General features: G+C 37.2%; 1 protein-coding gene across 3 annotated transcripts in view; it reads right to left on the bottom strand.

Moving 5' to 3' along the window:
- Nucleotides 1-18,774, bottom strand: part of klhl4 (kelch-like family member 4) — a 33,364-nt gene extending 14,590 nt beyond the window's left edge. Inside the window, exons 1-3 of one of the 3 annotated variants that reach the window (XM_044126900.1) lie at nt 18,665-18,752; nt 11,671-13,014; nt 1,994-2,161 (exon numbers count right to left, since the gene is read on the bottom strand). In XM_044126900.1, coding sequence (XP_043982835.1) covers nt 1,994-2,161; nt 11,671-12,122 — 620 coding nt within the window. In that variant the 5' untranslated portion in view covers nt 12,123-13,014; nt 18,665-18,752. Of the gene's footprint in view, nt 1-1,993; nt 2,162-11,670; nt 13,015-18,664 lie in introns of all 3 variants that reach the window. The other 2 variants (XM_044126901.1, XM_044126902.1) reach the window with 2 other exon arrangements.
- Between the last annotated feature and the right edge of the window lie 894 nt (nt 18,775-19,668).

Here is a 19,668-nt window from a genome sequence, read left to right as displayed (position 1 = left end):
AGGTCACTAAGAAATTCCCTTCAACTACATAAGTCTACTTAGTCGGTGAATGATTACATTCCATGGTCCCAATAGCCATCCTTATATCTGCAGGCGGATATAGTGCCTCACAATAGTATTTTTCACCTTGCACCCTAAACTTCAGTCTACTGAATTGGAATTTTATGTAAAGCATGAATATAAAAAAGAACATAATTGCAAAGTGTAAGAAAAATTATCCATCATCCATATTCTATACCTGCTCCTCCTGACAGGATTGCCAGTTATTGAGAAAAAGATGTTTCTAGTTGCCTGTGAAAGGGACACAGCAAAAAACATGTGTACAAGTGCTCTGGTCAGGTGAGACCAAAGGTAGCACATATGGCTGCAGCATCATTCCTTTCATCAGCCAGAGAAGGGTTGCTGCTCAAAGTTTGATGGTGAAGATGGGTTAGACTAAATAAAGTACATTCCTGAAAGAGAACCTGCAAGAGACTTGACACTGAGATTTGGGGTTGCCATTCAGTAGCGATAGAGCAAAAGTTGAATAGCTTAGACAAACATATAAATATCTTAGAATATAAAGCCAGAAAGTCAAAGTTCAAACCTAAATTCAGAATCTGCGGTATTCTCTTCATCACTGGATGTGAAGTGTTTTACTACCAGAGACATACTCCAAAAGACATGCAGATATAATTGTAGTAAATGTTACAGTACAAATGATTGACTTATGGTTGCTCTGTGCAAATCAGTGACACATATTTTATAATACTGAACATTTTGTATCCCTTTAGTTCAATTTGAAAATGATGCACTATTTAACATTAATAACATTAGTTTGTGGTTCTAAGGTGACAAAATGCGAAAAAGCACTTGTGTGAAGTATTGTCCTCATTTCAATAGCTGGACTTTCATTTCTATTTATTTCCATAGTAGTCAGAAAGACCAGATGGCATAATAATAAAACTATAACCTCCGGCAACAATGTTTTGATTCCTAAATCGTATCTTCACATTAAACACAAATAAATATGAACAGGTGCTGAAAACTGTTAGCACATGAGAATATTGTTTTCTGTTTGGATGAGGAAACAAAAGACCAATTGACATATAGACTAATCCGATCAGAAAGAGCCCTTTGCCATTCAGAGTACATCATGTGATCTGTTCACTTCAGTTACTACAATTGCTACCAGGCTATTAGGACCCAGTGGACAAATATTGACACCTCTGTGCAGTGGAGCGCAGCTTTTCTTTGCATCAGCCATAATAAGAATTGACAGAGGGTGTACTAAGATCACAGCAGCACAAATGAAGAAACATGTTTTTTATTCAAGGATGCACCAAGAAGATGGAGGGTGACAGGAATTGATTAATCGTGAGCTTCACCACTTACCCAAATTTCTGATATTTTTCCTTTCCTTAACGTAACATTCCAAGTTGTACTAATCAACACTTGTCAGTATGCCCGTTGTTACTGAGGGAAGAATCTATTTTTACTGTCTGTCGATGGTGTAAAATAAAGTCAAAGTAAGCACAAGTGCTGTTTGGCTGTTCATTTAGACTACTCCATCAAAGAGCAAAACCTTTATGGGTGCTTGTTGTTTCCCACCATAACCATTTTATTCTTTTGCAGAGTTGGTCACTTTATGTCAAAAAAAAGCTTTGGTACAAAACAACCTATGCTCTAAAAATACATAATAGTTTTTAGCAGCATTTTGTTTCTTAAGAGAAATTGGGATTGGAAAAAATGGTATTGGTGAGAGCATTAAATCAGAAATAGGCCGAATCTTTGATCAGTGCAGTTGTACAGTTATGTATGCATTGCATTTCAAACATCACCCAATTACTCTTTGGAATTATTGAAGTGTGTAGCAAACGAAGACCCACGCCGAAGCTTTAACACATCCCTCACTAGTTTAATGAACCTCACAGAATGGCAGCTTCACCTCTAATCTATAGCAGATGCAGGACTAATTAATGAAATGAAAGCAGGCAGAAGCACAAACACCAACCTATGAGCTGGTATCTTGTGATCCCCTGCTATCAGAAGTACGTCACACAGCTGCTTGTGCTGGAGGTAGGTCTCCATTTTACGGAACGTCTGCTCTGCATGGTTTGTGGCCTGGAAAAATTCATCGGAGGAATTGGTGTTCATTCTGGACAAATTGCTCAGAACCAACCTGTGGAAAACAAGATGCAAAGAAAGAAGAGATTCATTACTCCAGATTTCTGGATTATGATCTGACATCACAGGTGGTGAAAAACTAAAAAGATGACATTACACCATTTAAAAGCACTACATAAATAAAATAAAATATAATAGCAAAATATTGTAATCAGTCTTGAGAGACATGTGAGAATAAAGACAAAGAGTTTGGAAATTTTAATTCAGAGCAATTAATTAGATGAATTATTTATCCCGTCTGAGAATAAACAAGAAGCCAGTGGCTGTACACATATAGATAAGCAAAAAAGAAGCTTAGTTTGGCACATGACACCCCTGAATCCTTTTCCCTGCAGGACAAATCTATCTTCCGTGCTGTGCTAAGCTGAAACTAAAACTCTTATGTATAAACTCTGTACATGAGGAGATAGCTAAGTGCGTTGTCCAATGAGACAAGAAAGCTCCCCTATCTTTGCACCAGGATCCAGACAGAATGTAAACTCCTATTTGCTGTTCCCGTGTGTATCTGCAGCATGTTTGTGTGAGTGTGTGTCTTCCATAGAAAACAGTGACTTAACAAGTGAACCAGTCTGTCTCTTGCAACATTTTGGTGAGGCTGAGTGCCCCAGTCCCCACAGGCTGCTAGATTACACGCTGTTTTACAGGCATCCAAGTAATCCCTCACACTCATGGAAAATAATGCAACCCGTCACTCTGGTGTCCTTCACAGAGAAAGTGTGTTCATTGACATTTCAGGTTGTTTGCTAAGCCACATAAACAACCGAGCTCTCTCTCCAGAAGAAATTCCCAACATCTCATGGACTTTTTGCTGTGCGAAGACTGATAGTACACAAGGAAATAGTACATTTTTGCTGGCTGAAGCAACACTTTGTGCTCATATTTATCGTCTTTCACGCACTGATATGAAAGCTGCTTTAACTGGTTAAATTACAGATTTGTCAATAGAAGTAAACTGCAAATCCAAACTGTAATGCGTGGCAGCATAATGTATTTGCACACACAGAGATTTATACCGCAGTAAAGATGGAGTGGGTTAGGGCTCATATTGATGTCCCGTTTAACACGGTGTTTTAAAGTTTGGATCCAAACATTCAACATTTTTTTTTCATTGTTTACCAAAAGCAATGATATGGTTCCTCTGGGAATAGTTAATGTTGTTCTGCAGTCATCGCAGTATCCTATAGTCTAATCTTTATTGGGTGACTTTATGCTAAATCCAAATGTAATTTATTGCCCTGTCTGTGTATTCCCCACTGACTATAGAGTCTCGCAAAGGAACACCAAACAAGACTGAATAAGCAATTGGGCTATAAAACAGATCCATTGCTTTTCTATTGGCTCCGAGGCATGCTGTAGGGCTTTTTCATGCCTACCAATCTCTCCGACACTAATTGCTTTGGTACCACGTTCAGGGGAGCCGTAAATTTACGCTGAGGTGCATATTGCGCTCCTAGTAGTGGGCTGCTCATCAGAGGTATAGCCCAATTTTATTAAGGCACTAAAACTCCAAAACGCCTTGCAATAAAGTAACTGCTTTTGGGACAGTGCGGCTCAAGCACATGACCATATTACTCAGTAATTCACAAAAAATGTGAGAGCCCATAAAAAAAGTTAACTGGCTATGTATAAGCACAAAATAATAATTAAATTGGTCTAAAAAACTAAACCACAATAGAAGACTTAGCTTTTTTTTAATTATTGCACGTTATCTCTGAGCAGATTTTATGCAAACAGCATATATCACCTGAAAACCTGTCATTTGGTCTTCACACCTTTTAAAGGTTTCTCACCATAATGTTACTCACTGCAGCAGATATGTTCAAATGACAGTTTATCTCAGGCTATGCAAGTGAGGATGATAATTTACAGTATTTTACACCTTTTCAAGGTGAGAAACCTCTTTCAAGTCTGTTTTACAAAATCACCATGTGCTAATTCTACCACAAGATTCAAACAAATCCAAAGCTCAGGAGTATTAACACAATGGTTGATTAAGATTTGATATTTTTAAGGACATAATATGTCCATTTGCATTGCCAAGATTGCTGTAGCAGATTGCTGTTGCTTGAAATCTCAGTCTTTTTCCTAGCAGTATCAGTTCCATCTTTCTACAAGAGGAAAAGTCTTGCCTGGCGGGGCCAAAAGGGAAGTGGATCTTTCAAAATGGATTATAACAGCCATTTTTCCCTGAAGCCCACTAAGCAGCTTCATCTGGGTTGAGAATCCAAAAATTCCTAAAGAACTTCATGCTTCATGTGCCAAATCTGTGTCTTTCATGAAATCTTTCAACCTCTGTACTTTGACAGTCATTCTTCTCCCGTTGGGCTTTGAGTTGAGAGACAAACTCACCGACTACAGCGACTTGATCAGGGGAGAAGATCAGACGAATGCTCATGATGTTTAAAATGTTCTTTCTGTATATTATTACAAACGCCAAAAGACATTGTTTTTCTTAGTAAATATATTTCTAATTAACCTACTAACTTGAAAGTTACACCAGATGTCGATAAATGCCCAAGACATCAAAATAAAAAATCCTAGCAATAAAGTTATGGGTAACTACATAGTTTGGCACAGGGAATAAGTACATAACATGGAATGTTGTTTTGGTAATAAAATCCTCAAGACATGTCCTGTAAGAAGGAACTAGTTACTTGTACTGCTCAGGTGTGATTTTGACCAAATCGTCCACAAAAATTGTCTTCAAACCTGGAAGATTCTGGGGTCCTACTGTCTTCCTTTTCTTAGATTTCAAATGATTTGAAGTGATTTTGGTTATTTGCATTTGGGATCACTGCCTTATCTTAAAATACCCTTCTTGTATTGCATGCATTTCTCAATCATCCTTCCATCAATCATATGAGGGTCGCCAGAGCCATGAGGTAACTGACAGGCCACACCACAATGTTTCCATCTCCAAACTACACTGCTTGTTTGTTGGTTTTGGGTTGATGTGCAATGCCATTATTCTTCTAAATATGGTGCATGCAACAATAACCAGAGAATTAAACCTCAGCATAGTCTGATAATATTTTATTCTCCCAACATTTCATTAGCTTGTCCAAATGTTTGGGCAGTAATCTTTAAACATGCTCCAACATGCTTTCTACTTTTAGTGATCTGAAAGTGAGCAAAATAGAAGAGCTATGTCGTTCATAAAAATTCTAGATGTTCTAATTCCAGATTTTTCTGAAATTGCTTGTGTAATGCTTGGCTCTGTCTGTCTATGACCTTGCAGATCTTAAACAGAAGCCCTGACCAAAACTGCAAACAGCAGCAACCAAATTCAGAGAAAGACTGCAATGTATTTTACACAAGGGGTCTGCAGCTAGAGGATGCATTATGTCAATGAGGGTCTTCACAAAGGCAGAAAGACTCGTGAACGTGTGCGCTGGGGGTTTGGAGGAGTTCTGTAAAGGAAAAATGTGCAGATCTTAGCAGAAAGCTCTTTGCTGCTGGCAGGTTAACTTGCATAGAGAATGAGTCTGTCATCACCATTAGACTGTCAAAGTTAGTGCATAAACATATTAATATGCAGTGTTATAGCTCAAGTTGTACATACAGATTAAACAAAATATGAATAAATTATAGATAGCTTTTTTATTGTTTGAATGCTAATATTAAGACTAAATTAATCAATATTTTGATCAATGTAAAATAGCATCATTAATGAGGAGGAGCAAAACAAAACAAGACAAGACAAATACATTTAAATAAACCTAAGAGGAGAACTGGAAGGCTAAAACATTTTTTTAGGTCAAAGAAATTTAGCAAGGGGCACTATTGTGCAGAGTTACATCAGTCTCATGAAAAAATTTAAAAAGCAAGCTTTTAGAGTTCAAAGGAAACTGTTGATGTCATGATTTGGTTTGATTATGTATTAATAATCAAAATGAGATCAAATGACTATTGTTTATTAGCTTCTTATTCTCTAATTTCTAATAAGTATACTGTTATCACTATTATAAACCAAATGATTTTTTTGATAAATATCTTTTCATCTCTGTTGAAGATGTAGCCACATTTTTATTCTATTCTTTCATGTTGTGTTTTACATCCTCATCCCAGCCTCCTGATTTCATTTCTAATGTGCCCTGGGACACTGCTTAAATAAAGCCATGGTCTCTACTAATAAATTAATAGAAAACAGAGCCACAGATTACTTTCTTAGAATTAGTTTCACTTTGAGGAGAAATTGACTCATCCATATTTGAACAGAACATATCTGTTGGACGTGTCCAGCATTAATGTGGTTGTATTTCCATTCACCACACTTTAAAGCTTTGATTCAGAAAGACAAAGACTGTTTTCATGTTTATCTTCATCTTTAGCTTGACCTTGTTATCCAAGTCCTTTGTGCTTATTTAAGACAAAAATATCACCTGTGTAGATGTCATTTAAGATTACAATAGATAAAGTGAAATTTACAACTTATAGCGTCTTATTGTGTCCTGTTACACGTGAATCTTGTGGCATTTTGATAATTCAGCAAACACCTCAATTACTGTTGTTGACAGGGGGAGAGGTGGTAGTATTTCTTTTTCCAAGGTGGTGGAGTGGGAATTGAGATATCATTCAAACTAACAACACGCTGAGTCAAGCCTCTGTTACTGTTCATGTGCAAGAGGTCAGGGTTTCTATTCCACTCAGGTTAACTTTGGTCATATATTCTCTGTCAAACATTGCAAAGAGGTTATTTGGATGAAAGTCATGAGGATATAACAAGTATACGTATATAGGTAGGGACACAAAAGGACAAAAAGCACAGAAATGATTTGAACCCCATTTCAGTTTATGAGCAGAATTTAACGATGTTGCTTAAATGGACTGATACACTCACTTAGAAGAGGAAAATTATATAAACTAATGTTATATCTAACGACAAAGAAAGGAATTACTTTGTCAGACATTAATAATGTCTGACATTATTAGTGTCAGACATTAATAACATCTGACATCTTATCTTAGGGGGTTAAGAACTTTACACAATAAAGTTTTAAACATATGTATTTCACAAACAGAACAATAAAAGCAATATGTTGATAAGTGTGGTAGGGGCCCCTTTAATCTAATCCTCCTAGATATTATCCAGTGCAACCAAGTGCCATCAGAAGTCATTTAATATGTTCAAAGAGTCCTCTTGTCTGTAATGTAATCTCTGTTTGAATCCAGCTGTTCAGTGAAGTCTTAAGAGGTTTTTAGGTATCAGTTAGTGACCAATAAGCATCAGCAAGACCAAGGATCACAACAAGCAGACCAGGAATAATGTGGAGAGGCAGAGTTAGGTTATACAGTCATTCAAACTTTGAACATCTCAGAGAGCACTGTTCAATTCATCACCTAAAATGAAAGCATATAGCACATCTGAAAAAACCTCCAAGACATGGCTGTCCACATTAGTCAAAGAAGAAGCCAAGAGGCATGAGATCATTCTGAAGGAACTGCAGAGATACACAGCCCAGGTGGGCTGTCAGGACACCAGTGAGTCTGAAATCTTTTAGATTAACAAGATGACATAGTTTAAAGAAAGAAACAAGGTCACCCTGTTATTATACCTATATCTATGTTTACCTTGAGCACATCATTCCCACTGGTGAACAATAGTGGTGATATCATTATGCTGCAGCGAAGCTTTTCTTCACCAAGAACAGAAAAGCTGATCAGATTTGATAGAAAGATAGATGGAGGTAAATACAGAGTAGTGCTAGAACAGGGTTCTCAAACTCCAGTCCTCAAGGGCCGCTGTCCTGCAGTTTTTAGATGTGCCACAGGTACAAAACACTGGAGTGAAATGGCTTAATTACCTCCTCCTTGTGTAGATCAGTTCTCCAGAGTCTTGCTAATGACCTAATTATTCTATTCAGGTGTGGTGCAGCAGAGGCACATTTAAAAGTTTCAGGACAGCGGCCCTCTAGGACTGGAGTTTAAGACCCTTGTGCTAGAGGGAAAAGCTGTTAGAGGCCACAAAAGACTGAGGTGGAGGTTCACCTTTCAGCAGGACAGCAATGATCATCAAACTTCATAAAGCTTAAAGCTTCAATTGAAGAACATATGAACATAGGTTGCATGACTGATGAGCACTGTAATAACTGTGAACATAGGAAATTATCTTGTGGGCCAGATCCAATTTGAAAACTGATGTTCACAGACAGCATCTATTTAGACTTAGCTTGAGTTTTCGTGAACATAACAAAGAATAAATAATTTAGTCTCTGGATGTCCAAAATTGGTAGAGACATTCACCAAAAAACTTTAATTGTTATAAAAAGTTATTCAACCATTAGCATTGACTCAGGAGATGTGGATACTATGCTCCAAGTTAAAATTTTTATCCATGTATGAATTTTTAGAGTTCACAATAAAGAACCAATTTGTTTTTCCATCAAAGAAAACTGAAATGAAATCCCTTTAATATCTGGTCATAATGTGACAATATGTTCAAGGGAAAACTTTTGCAAACACTGAAATGATGTCCTTTTAAGACCCAAATACATCATGTACAAAGTAAACATAAGACAATTTTTACCATGCAATTATTTTGGTTATTTAATATATTGATACTGCATCATGAAATTAAATTCTGCACTATACTATATTATATTAAAGGATATTTCAATGGGGAATCTTTATTGTTTTTATCAGTTAATTCAACTTGAGAGTAATTTGAAATATTAACTGTACAAGCAGGAAATTAGTTTGAATTTAAAAATCACATTAATGGGACAGTCTATTTATAGCAACTTCATGAATGAAGCTAATTATGGAGAGGCACACACACACACCAAGAAATGACTGACATATTTTCAAACTACAGCTGAACTTTTGTTTTTTCCTGACAAGCAACAGAAGCACTCTCTAGTTTCAGGCTGAGAGACTGTGACAAATTACGTGTCAGGGATTTATGATGCGAGACGTATTAGGGCCACCCAGCTGGTGAGGTAAATAAATGTACATATCTCAGTGCCATCCACATCTGCTTAGCTACAGATGAATGCATGAGCCATGATGTGTCACACAGTCACTGGTCTAATTTGGCTTTGCGTTATACATCTCAACATGGAGAGTTTATACCAAAGCTACAGTGGCTGTGTTTTCATGAGGCATGATCAGCATTTAAAAGTAGCTTGATGCAACACACAGCTATAGATGAGCTGATATTTGAAAACATTTTTCTTTATTTTACATTCTGAATGGTCAAGACGTATACAGCGGCTTTCAAATGCTTACACGTCTCTGCAAAAATGCTAGATTTTTGTGATGTTATAAAATTAGATGGAACTATAGATTACATGAAACTATGAGTTGTAAACACTTTTCCAACTTATATTATATTATAACTTATATTTCATATTCTGTCTGGGTCAACACAAAAGTTTAAGATTCTTCAAATGAAGTCATTCCATTATTGATCCGTGTACACACATTTGGACACTCGGTGATATTGAAAAGTAAAGTTCCTTTTCATCTTTAATTCTCAGACACCTGAATGTCTTGGCTCAAAACTGGGGGAAAAAAAAACAAACCAAAAAAAACCTTAGGCCACTTTCCTGACTGATACCTTTGTTCAAAGAAATGTTTTTAATATTTTGTAACCGCTCTTCAAATTCTAGATTTTGGATGGATTCAATCAGCAATAATCTGAAATAAATTCTACCACAATTATAGAATGTTCTGAATACTTTAACTGATGTTTGGTGTTTAGCCAAGTGTTGAAATGGGATTAATATGTACATGCACATTTGTGCAACCAGGTTGTCCACTTTACTGTCCTAATATATTTGTTTTTAAGATGTATTGTACAGGATGTTCTTATTTTTATATGTTACAAAAACCTTGCATTTTAAAAGAATGACCTTTTAAATCGCTCTAATTTCCAAACTGCCTAGTTTTATGTAAGAAATAAAACAATTTGGTGTTGTTTGGTTGTTAAAAGCCTAGCACTGTTTAATACATAAATTAATATCAGTGTTGTAGTGAATACATAGCCTAAGGATGGATTTTATGATCCAATAGAACAGAAATGTTTCAATAATTCAGTATAATTGTCAAAATACGCTGGCCAACACGAACTCAAGGTTCCTGGGAGTCGGAGAGCTACGCATTTTCACTGTGAGGCGCATCTTTTATGCATGCCCTTTTCACACACAGGGACTCCAAAACACGAACATCTGCCAATTATGCCAACATGAAGAGAAGAATGTGGAGTTGATTCTAAAGCCCTATCTTAACTCGGAATAATTCATGCTCAGTTCAGGGAGCCCAACCATCCACTGCCTGTGGCATTCATTCAATCCACACTGACACATTTTACACTGAAGAGCATCAGACTACACATTTGGCAATACACACTGAGTTCTATCTAACACAAAGGAACAGGTTTACCATCATTGTTCATTTCATCACCAGGTGCACGGAACAAAGGCACACGAGGAATCAGCAGAGCTTAAGGACCAATCACCTCAGAATGTCACAGCCAAGATAAAAGGAGAGTTGGTCTTTTCATCTATCTTGTGAGGTGCTCTTAGTGTTCTGCTAGACAGCATGCACACAAACAGGCTGACACTCACAGGTACATCTCTAACCTGTTTACTTCCTTGAAGATGATGTAGGATCACAAGACAAAGTGTAGAAGAAATGCAACATTTATAGGCAAAGAAAGGTATTTATTACAACTAAATTGGTTTAGCATAAGGATTTGTCAAAAGATTTTAACCTTGTTTGAAGCTACACTAGCTTTTAGCACACGAACAGGACAGAGTTGTGGCTGACTCTAAGGATAAATCACCTGATTCATTACCACCTCTTTTTATAGGTCCGAGACATGTTACATGAATGTTACATGATCTAATGAATCATTCCTGCTATCCACTTCAATGGAAAACATCCATTAGCGTGTCATGTAAAAAAGTGAAGTGCTTATAGGAATAATGCGAAGGAGCACTCACAGTGTGATCCAGGCCACAAAATGAAAAAGGAAGCAGAAAAGGCCCCTGTTGTAAATAATTAAAAAGATGTTTTATTGGTTTACCCTGGCTAACATGCTGTGGACAGTAAGGAATAGCTGTTCTCAGGTGAGCCATGATGTTAGCCGACTAGAACAAGATACAGAAAACATATTGTGCAGGTAGACCTCATTTAGCTTATTTAAAGAATATTAATGTGGTTCAGCACCAAAACATCAAAACAAAGCAGAAGGTTTTTCTGACATGACTAAGAAAATGTGACATTGAGATTTAAGAATAATTTACTTAAAAAGAATTTTAGCTCCATTAGCAAGTGGAAACATTTAAAAAAATTTTATAATTGATGTTGCCATAGGGTTCAGACATTTTTCTTAAGATAACATTTTTATTTTGAAGTTAACTTGTTTCTTCAAATAAGAAAGAAAAAGAAAATGCAATCCTATAATGACGTCTTTACCTATTTTCATGCATATTACAAAGGGACAAATGAGGCATAGCAATATCTGCCTCCAAACTTACTGACACCCATCAGTAGTCATACCTGTCTCTGGCTTCCACCTCTGCAGGTTCCTCTGTGCTGCTTATCATTACTTCCTGGCCAGAGTTTGTTTCCTCTTTCCTCGTTGTGCTGGGAGAGGAAATGCTCTTTGGATACTCCTCGTTGACCTGGAGGCCCTGGATGGTGTTTGGTTGATGATGCCATGACTGATGACCTGTCCTGACATAGACAGGTGTTGGCCCTGGCGTTTGCGACATGACGCTGTGCACAGGACTGCTGGTCTTCCGCAATCCTCCAATGCCCCTTTCCCGTGAGTGGCTCTTCAGCCGTCCCTGGACAGGAGTTCCTCTGTGGTCCAGGCCATCCTGCTGGATGTAGCTTCCCACACTGCCACCTCCACCACCAGCAGAACCTTGAGATGAATGGCTGAACCAGCGCCAACGGAGCCTGAGGATCTGTTTCACATCAAACTCCTTCTTCCCTGACACAGACATCCTCTTCTGGGTTAGGAGACGCAGGCAGTGGTATGCTGAGTCCCCAAAAACATGGAGAGCAAAGAGGAGAAGAGCCTTCCTTTCAGTCTGCACTGATTACAGAGTGCCTCTTCTGTTCCGTTATGGTCTCACTATTATCATGACCACCTCCTCCTCTTTGTAAAACACCACCGTTGGTCTTTTTAGCGAAGATGGAAAGCTATTCTCTGCAGCTTTTGTTCCTTTGCTTGAGACTACAACCCTCCCTCAGACTCTCCCTCCTGTCTTTCTCTTTCTCTCCTTCCCTCCTGTGCTGCTGCTGTTTCTGTTTGCTGCTGCTGTGCCTCTGGAGCTGAGATAATGCACATGCATGATCTACCCTCCCACCCCTGTGCCTCCTCTGTTTCGCTTTCTCCCTCTCCCTCTCTCTCTCTTTTCCTCTCTCTCACACATTCTGCTTGTCTTTCCTATGCACACAGTAACACACTCTGCGCACGTTCTGTCAGAAATAGGCAGATATATCCTGGAATCTCAATGAGAAGATCTTTTAAGTCCTTCCTATACTCCTTTACTTCTGCTCTGTGTGGGTAGTTGTAGGTTTCTGCGTATTTGAGTGATAACGTGATTGCTTGCTCCTGCTGCTCAGAGAAGGTGGAGTGTCATGGAGTCAGGCTGATGAGGTCACATCCTAACAAAGCAAACCACTGCCTGTTTGAGAAGTGGCCGAGAAAGAACCTTCACAACAATTAACATAAACTCATAAGGTTGGTGGGATTGAGCAGATCCAATACTGGTATCGAATGTTGTTCACATCATTCTTGGATGAAATATCTTGTTGATTCCACCGTTCTATCCAATATCGTAGACAGTATTTTTGCATTAATTCACTTTACAAGAAAAGCAGGTCCAATTTCTGCATAGAAACATACAATCAGATCAATCCAGTCAGATAAACTGATTAAAATCCAATTTTATAAAATACAATTCTATGCATTTTAGTATGCTACAGTTGTGTTTGATTTACAATGCCAATTATAAAACAGCCCCAATGATTGAGTGCTTAAATTGGCATCAACTATTTATCTTGCGCAAGAATGAGACTAGGATAGAAAGAAGCTAGCCCCAGTGTTGTAGTATTCGAGACCGGTCTCGTCTCGGACTCCACCGCATTTGGTCTCGGTCTTGTCTCGGTCTCGGGAGCTGAGGACTCGGGATTTTATTTCAAGACCAATCAAGACCGCAACTGCGGAAATATCACAAAACTTACAGCATACTGTCCAGTTTATTTGTTAACATGTTTGTTTTTACTGGAAGCAAAACGCACCGATTAAAATCCGAGCAACAACGTGACTTACCAATTACGTGTTTCTGTTACCCCCTGTCCCCACCGTTCACTCGCACGCGGGGCTCCGAGACATGCGCAGTGGTTTTCTTTTAGCGGCAGAAGATGTCTGTCTAATCGTCAGTAACAGAACTGCGCTGCATAAATCATAAAATATCCGATGGCGACAGCTAATTCAGCAGCGCTTCGCTTTCACAGACGGTTTGGACTACGTCTAACTTTTTTCGTCACTTAGAAAAGAAGCTAAAAGAAAGGTAAGGTCCGTTGACGTAATGTTAGCAAAGCTAGTTGTACAGAGACACATAAGCATTTTTGATTGAAAAAAAAAGTCACTCGTTGCGCTGAATTATTGTGCGGAGATGTTGACTAACGTGTCGCAAATGTGGAACAACACTGTGTCCAAAAGTCTGCAATATAGTGAGGTGACATTCACGAACGATCCGAGTCTTCTAAATTTCTCTTCACTAAGAAGACAGGACTGGAGCCTCACTGAGAGCCATTCTTTGTTCTTGTAATGCTCTGTACACTGCAGTAGCTATCATTTTATTTAATTATATACATTAATATTTATTTAATTAGGAAATAAATAAAACACAAGAACGAAAGAGAACGCAGAGCATGTGCATTGCTCTCTGACAGCCGTGATGTCTGCCATGATCATAGACATTACAGCATTGTGCTGCATGGCTTCAAGCAGTGGGAGAGAGGGTGAGAACAGTCATGGTGAGCTAGCTCCTTGTGCTTGGTTACTTCTTGCGTGTTGCTCTTTGGTCAGTGTTCATAATTGTGCGTTATTCATTCAAGTGTATCAAGTGGGGCTGATTATATTATGGATCTTTAAGGTAATAGCCTGAAACATTTCTGCATACTTACAGTTAATAATATTAAAATGTTTAGCCTTTCTCAATAATAATAAAATTCTAATGTATCAATAAATGTCTTTTTTTCTTTTACTGGGCAGGTTACCTTAGGTTTACACATATGGTGAAGCATAATATGAAAGAATTCTGTCAGTGGACCTTGGTGCAGGGTGAGTCCCATGCTGTGCAGCATCACTTTTTTCAGCTATGTTATTGTTTTCAAAAAGAAATAGAAACAAAAGAAATGCATTTTTATATGTTTTGTGTAAGCATCTATAGCAGTTATATCAAAGAGAAGTTATCTCAGAAGGGAACCAACTATGATATCAAGCAGATAACATGAAAACTAGCCTGACCATTGCTTGACCATTTTATTAATGACTTAATAAAACAATTCTCTTTGCTGTTTAAGAATTGTGGTCTGCTTGTAGTTTTACCAATCTTTTTACCAACTTTACTAATTAAGTGAAGGTTCAGTCTGTGTTGGCCACACTTCCAAATATTGAATGAACATTAATAGCTGCCTTGTGTGGATTAGCACTTCTCTCTTTGCAGTGGAGGATGATTGTTTACAGTGCAGGCGACTTCCTGTAAGCTTCTTAGCATTGAACTGGTGAATTACATGCATCATGGGCAAACATTAGCAATTGCGTAAAATTTCAAACCTCAATAAAGTCCACACCTCCCGGGTGGAGGGTGTTTCCCAGGCAACAGGAAAGTCAAGCTACATGCATCCATTTTTATCCTTTTTTTCCATTTTCAACCCCTGTCTGCCATGGAGCTTACATAACTTGCAATTGTTAACAGACACAAGGTAGGTACACCCATTTACATTCTAGAAACTGCATAGAAAACTTGTTACATGGGGCCAATTGTTGAAAACAGTTTGAAACTTTGACCATCATGTGTTCTTGTCTTTGTTGGGCTAAAATAAAACTTTTGTTGTATCAAGTTGTTTTGTGGCGCTCCTTGTATTCTCAAATTTACATTGTTGAATAACTAATCCCTTTCATAGCATACAAGCTTGTCATGAAGATGTGTTTGTGAATGAATATAATGGCTTTTTCAGATAAATTTTTGTACCTTCATTAAAACTAAGCAGTTGAAGCAGGAGAGTTGCTAAGTTTGGAAGTCCATTATGCCCTCATCCCCTTGGTCTCAGCAATCTGCATACAGGTCTAGCTGCTCTGTATCATAACTTTAATGTGTTCTAGATCCATTTGCAAAAATATCAGCAATGGCTGGATACCTTGAACTTAGACATCATCATTTAATGTAAACCAAAAATCTTGGGTTTGAGCATCCCTATATTCATGCATATATATCCATAAACAGATAAGCTGTGAGACATGACTGTCTCTTTCAAAAACCACGCAGACATAAATTCACCCCGTCAAAGGCAAAAAGAAATTAATTTCACACCAGCACACATCTGTGCAGTCTGTTAGTCACACATCAAACAGAATCCCACGGGGGGAACGTCTCAATGTGAGGTAGCCATGCAGAAAAAATATTCTCTTTTAGTCCCTTTCTTGAAAGCCCCAGCGCTTACAATTGAAAAGTCACATACTGATGAACCTTCAAGGTCAGTAAGCTGCCTGTTTCACAGTCAGAGCATCAGAAAACTGTCTCTATTTGTTTTTGACATTTATCCGCAGCTTTAACTTAATACTTCCCCATTGTACAAAACCTAAACTGTCAGCTTCAAAGTAAAAAGCACAGAGAAAACAGTGCTGTTAGATAATTTGGGGACATATCTCTTAATCAAAAGCATGGCTAATTTTGAACTGAATTGTTTGTTTTTACAGAACAAAATACACATTTTGGCATAATGAGAACCAATGTAAAATATACATTTTGTTCTGTAAAAACTGTGGAATTATTGTTAAATAAATTGTACATTTATTTATTAAATAAACTCACCATTCCTCATTTCACCAACTAAATATTTCAAAGCTCCTTGTCGAGAGATTTCTTTTAAGTACAAACTGCATCAAATTTAAAAAGAAAATCCTGCTTGGTTCTTTAAAACAGTTCCACACTCTTAGTGTTTAGACTTTTTATACTGTGAATACAAACATGAATCTAAACACAACCTGATTTGTTTTCTCTTTGATCTCCTCCTTCACAACTACAGTGAGCGAAAGAGCTGATATTTAAACAACTGTAATTCGCCCACTTCACTTCCAACGAAAGATTTGGACTCCAATAGCTATTGTTTATTTCTGCCTTTCAAAAACATCAATGACTGGTTATGATTTTACAAAAAAGTACAAACCAAACATTGGCCTAAAAATTATTTTTAATATATTCTATGCACCAGCTGTATATTTGCTTCATTTGGTGTTAGATAAATCCAAAGATTGAAGAGTGATTGCCTACAAAAGAGGCTGCTAGGGGAGGGTTTCTTTTGCTTTTTGTATTTGATATAACTAACTGCAAGTAAGACTAACACAAGTAACATTTTTGTTGCTTTATGTCTGGGATGAATACATCTGGCTACAAGAACAACTTCTCCTAAAATTATTTCAAAATAGATCCTGCAGTGGCATATTGCCTGGCAATAGTATGCCTGCTTCTTAAAGGCATCCAATTTTGTAATGTTCCAACCAAAAATGTTAAATCAGGAAAACCAGTGCATGTGCATTCAACCCCTTTTAGTCTGATGTACCCTAATAAAATCTAGCATTTGCCTTCAGACTTTGCCTACATCATAAAATATTGCCCTCCTGTGTGTCTTTAATCTTGTTACAAATACATTTGTTCTGTAAATGCCTGAAGAGAATTGTAACTAATAAAGAGTGTCACAAAGACCAACAAAAGCATCAGACAAGTCAGAGATTAAATCAGAGGTTTTTTAAACAGTTTCCCAATCTTTGAACAGCTCACAAAGCTAAGATTAGACTATTTAAAAATTAAAAAAAAAATTATGGCACTACTACAAACCATAAAATATAAGATTGCCCATCCAAACAGGTAGGATAGTAGGAGCAATAATTAAATAAAACTATAAAGAAGGCTGGGGAAACAGAAAAGATTGTCACTTCTGATGGGAGAATGCGCCGACAGGACTGCTAATAGATCTCAACCCAAGAAATCTGATCTTCACAAGCATGTCAAGTAGAAAGATGTTGTTGAAAACCATAAGTCCTGTGTGCAATTTTAAAATCATTATTGAACAAAATATAATGTTGAACTGCATTTAGAATATGTTTAGAATTTATTTTTAGCAACAACGTAACCCAAAAACGTACCAGCACTACAGAATAAATTATTAAAGAAAGCAGAATTGAACACTCCCTAGAAATCAAGTTTTGACTGCTCCATTTTAAAAAGTCAGTTGTAGTAACATATGACTTTATGAATAGTAAAAAGCTACTACACAATGCTCTTCAATTGTTCTAGGAGTCAAGGACACCATCTGCCTGCTCCAGAACAGATGTGATACAAGATGTCAGGGTGGTTTGGTAAACCATCTAACGTCTGCCTCCCCAGTGAACACACCTCTATGCCCTGATAGATATTCCTGGAGCATGCAAGACAGATGAACCCTACATATTACTGCTATGAAATCCATTAAAAAGGCAGCATAATTACAAAATCCATGCCTTTCCATTACTGAGAGATATTGTGAAATCTGCTACACTTTCAAATTCTCAACAGGCATTATGATTATGCTTATTTTGCGCATTAATTACTAGGTTGGATTGTTCTGAGGATGTGTGAAATACATAAAACATGAACGGAATCCCCCTCCAAGCTCAGTCACAACTGCATGATCCTTTCACGATTATTGACTAAGTCCTTTGTGAGACAATGAAAGACAGACCTGTCAAAAGCACACAATTCTCCCAGCTTTTTAGGCAAGGACTAAGAAATCACAGCTCTGGAGCTAACATCAAAGGGAAAAAAAAAATTTAAGTGCTCATACACAGTATTCAGAAACACATAAAGAGCGATCCGCACAGATAATCCATGATTTAAATATTGCAGTCCATTAGGCATACAATTAATTATCTTATGAAGCATCTTAATTGAGTGGTGTACAAGTAGATAACGAATGCAGTCATCCGCACACTAAAGAAGAAGCAATATTTATGAGTTGTCTTAAATTATGCGCTAACAAACAGTAGCTCCTGGATCAATAGTAGCAACACGTCTAGGGATAATGAGAACCATACTTCAGCACAAATCCATGCTGTGATTAAAATGAGGTAAATGAACAAAACTAATGTCAGCTGGCTCAGCTCTCTTCTGGCACTATCTGTTTTTGCAGTAACAGGTAAAAAAACATTGACATACAACTACTAACTTGAAATAATTGAAAACCTTAAGTCAGATTTAGTAACCTGTCTTCTTACCAGTAAAACCGCCTTCTTCTATGCGCTTGTCCGTTTGAAACTTGTTACTAGAATGAATGGCAAACAGATTCTGTGTGTCTTTTCCAACTCATTCTTGTCCCACGTCCCTCCTTCACTACAAACATGTTTTTCTTCAACAGAAAGGAAATGGGCACCTTCCTCTTTCAAAGGAAACTCCTGTTAGTTTCCTTCCTCTGCACTGGAAAAACAATTGCATTCAAAGAACCAGGAACTCTGGAAACACATCCTGTGTTGCAAGCAACAGCGCTTTTGCAAAGAATTATTCTGCAAACAGTAATATAAGCAGGACTTTGAAGTGATGATTGTTAGAACCACTAAAAGGAAACCAGCATTTGCTTTTAAATATATGTATATATTTGAAATTATTATAAAGTTTAAAAAGCAGGAAAAAAGTTTTAAAGCTTCACATAATAATGTAACTTTAAGGACTTCATTTGCCAATAAAAATGTCTCATGTAGCTAATTGAAAGTATTAAGTACCACATCACATTGTCAATGTTTTTACAAAAGAGAACTCAACAGTATGCATTTTATTGTAGTCAGGGATCAACTGTTTTAGTTGTATTGAGAAAGGATTTTGAAAAATCATAGTTTTTTTATTTCAAGCCTTATTGCTATTCACTTATGAAACATGTTCAATTTGAGACAAAGTTTGAACAACAACAAGAAGTTTCAAATGTTCATTTCTACCATTGCATGTAAGTGTTACCAATTGCTGACATTGTTATTTTTGATAGTTTAATAAGTGACAAGTTCTTGTCTGAATGAGCAACCTATTCACACATGAAACATGTGAGAAAGTTTATAAATCTTTTAATGTTTTGTGTGAATTTAGCCCTGAAAACAATGCTTAATCTTAAACCATTTCTATTGTATGCAATATTCTCATAATATTTATCTCCGTTCTTGTTGTCCATGAATGGACAACAATCGAAATCCCATCTTTAACTTTGTCTTTATGTATGTATGAAGCCATTGAGGAA

The sequence above is a fragment of the Gambusia affinis genome, linkage group LG09 (genome assembly GCF_019740435.1).
Source record: "Gambusia affinis linkage group LG09, SWU_Gaff_1.0, whole genome shotgun sequence".
NCBI classification, from domain to species: Eukaryota; Metazoa; Chordata; class Actinopteri; order Cyprinodontiformes; family Poeciliidae; genus Gambusia; species Gambusia affinis.
The sequence above is the reverse complement of the archived record's forward strand: the minus strand, read 5'-3'. Positions and strand labels throughout refer to the sequence as shown.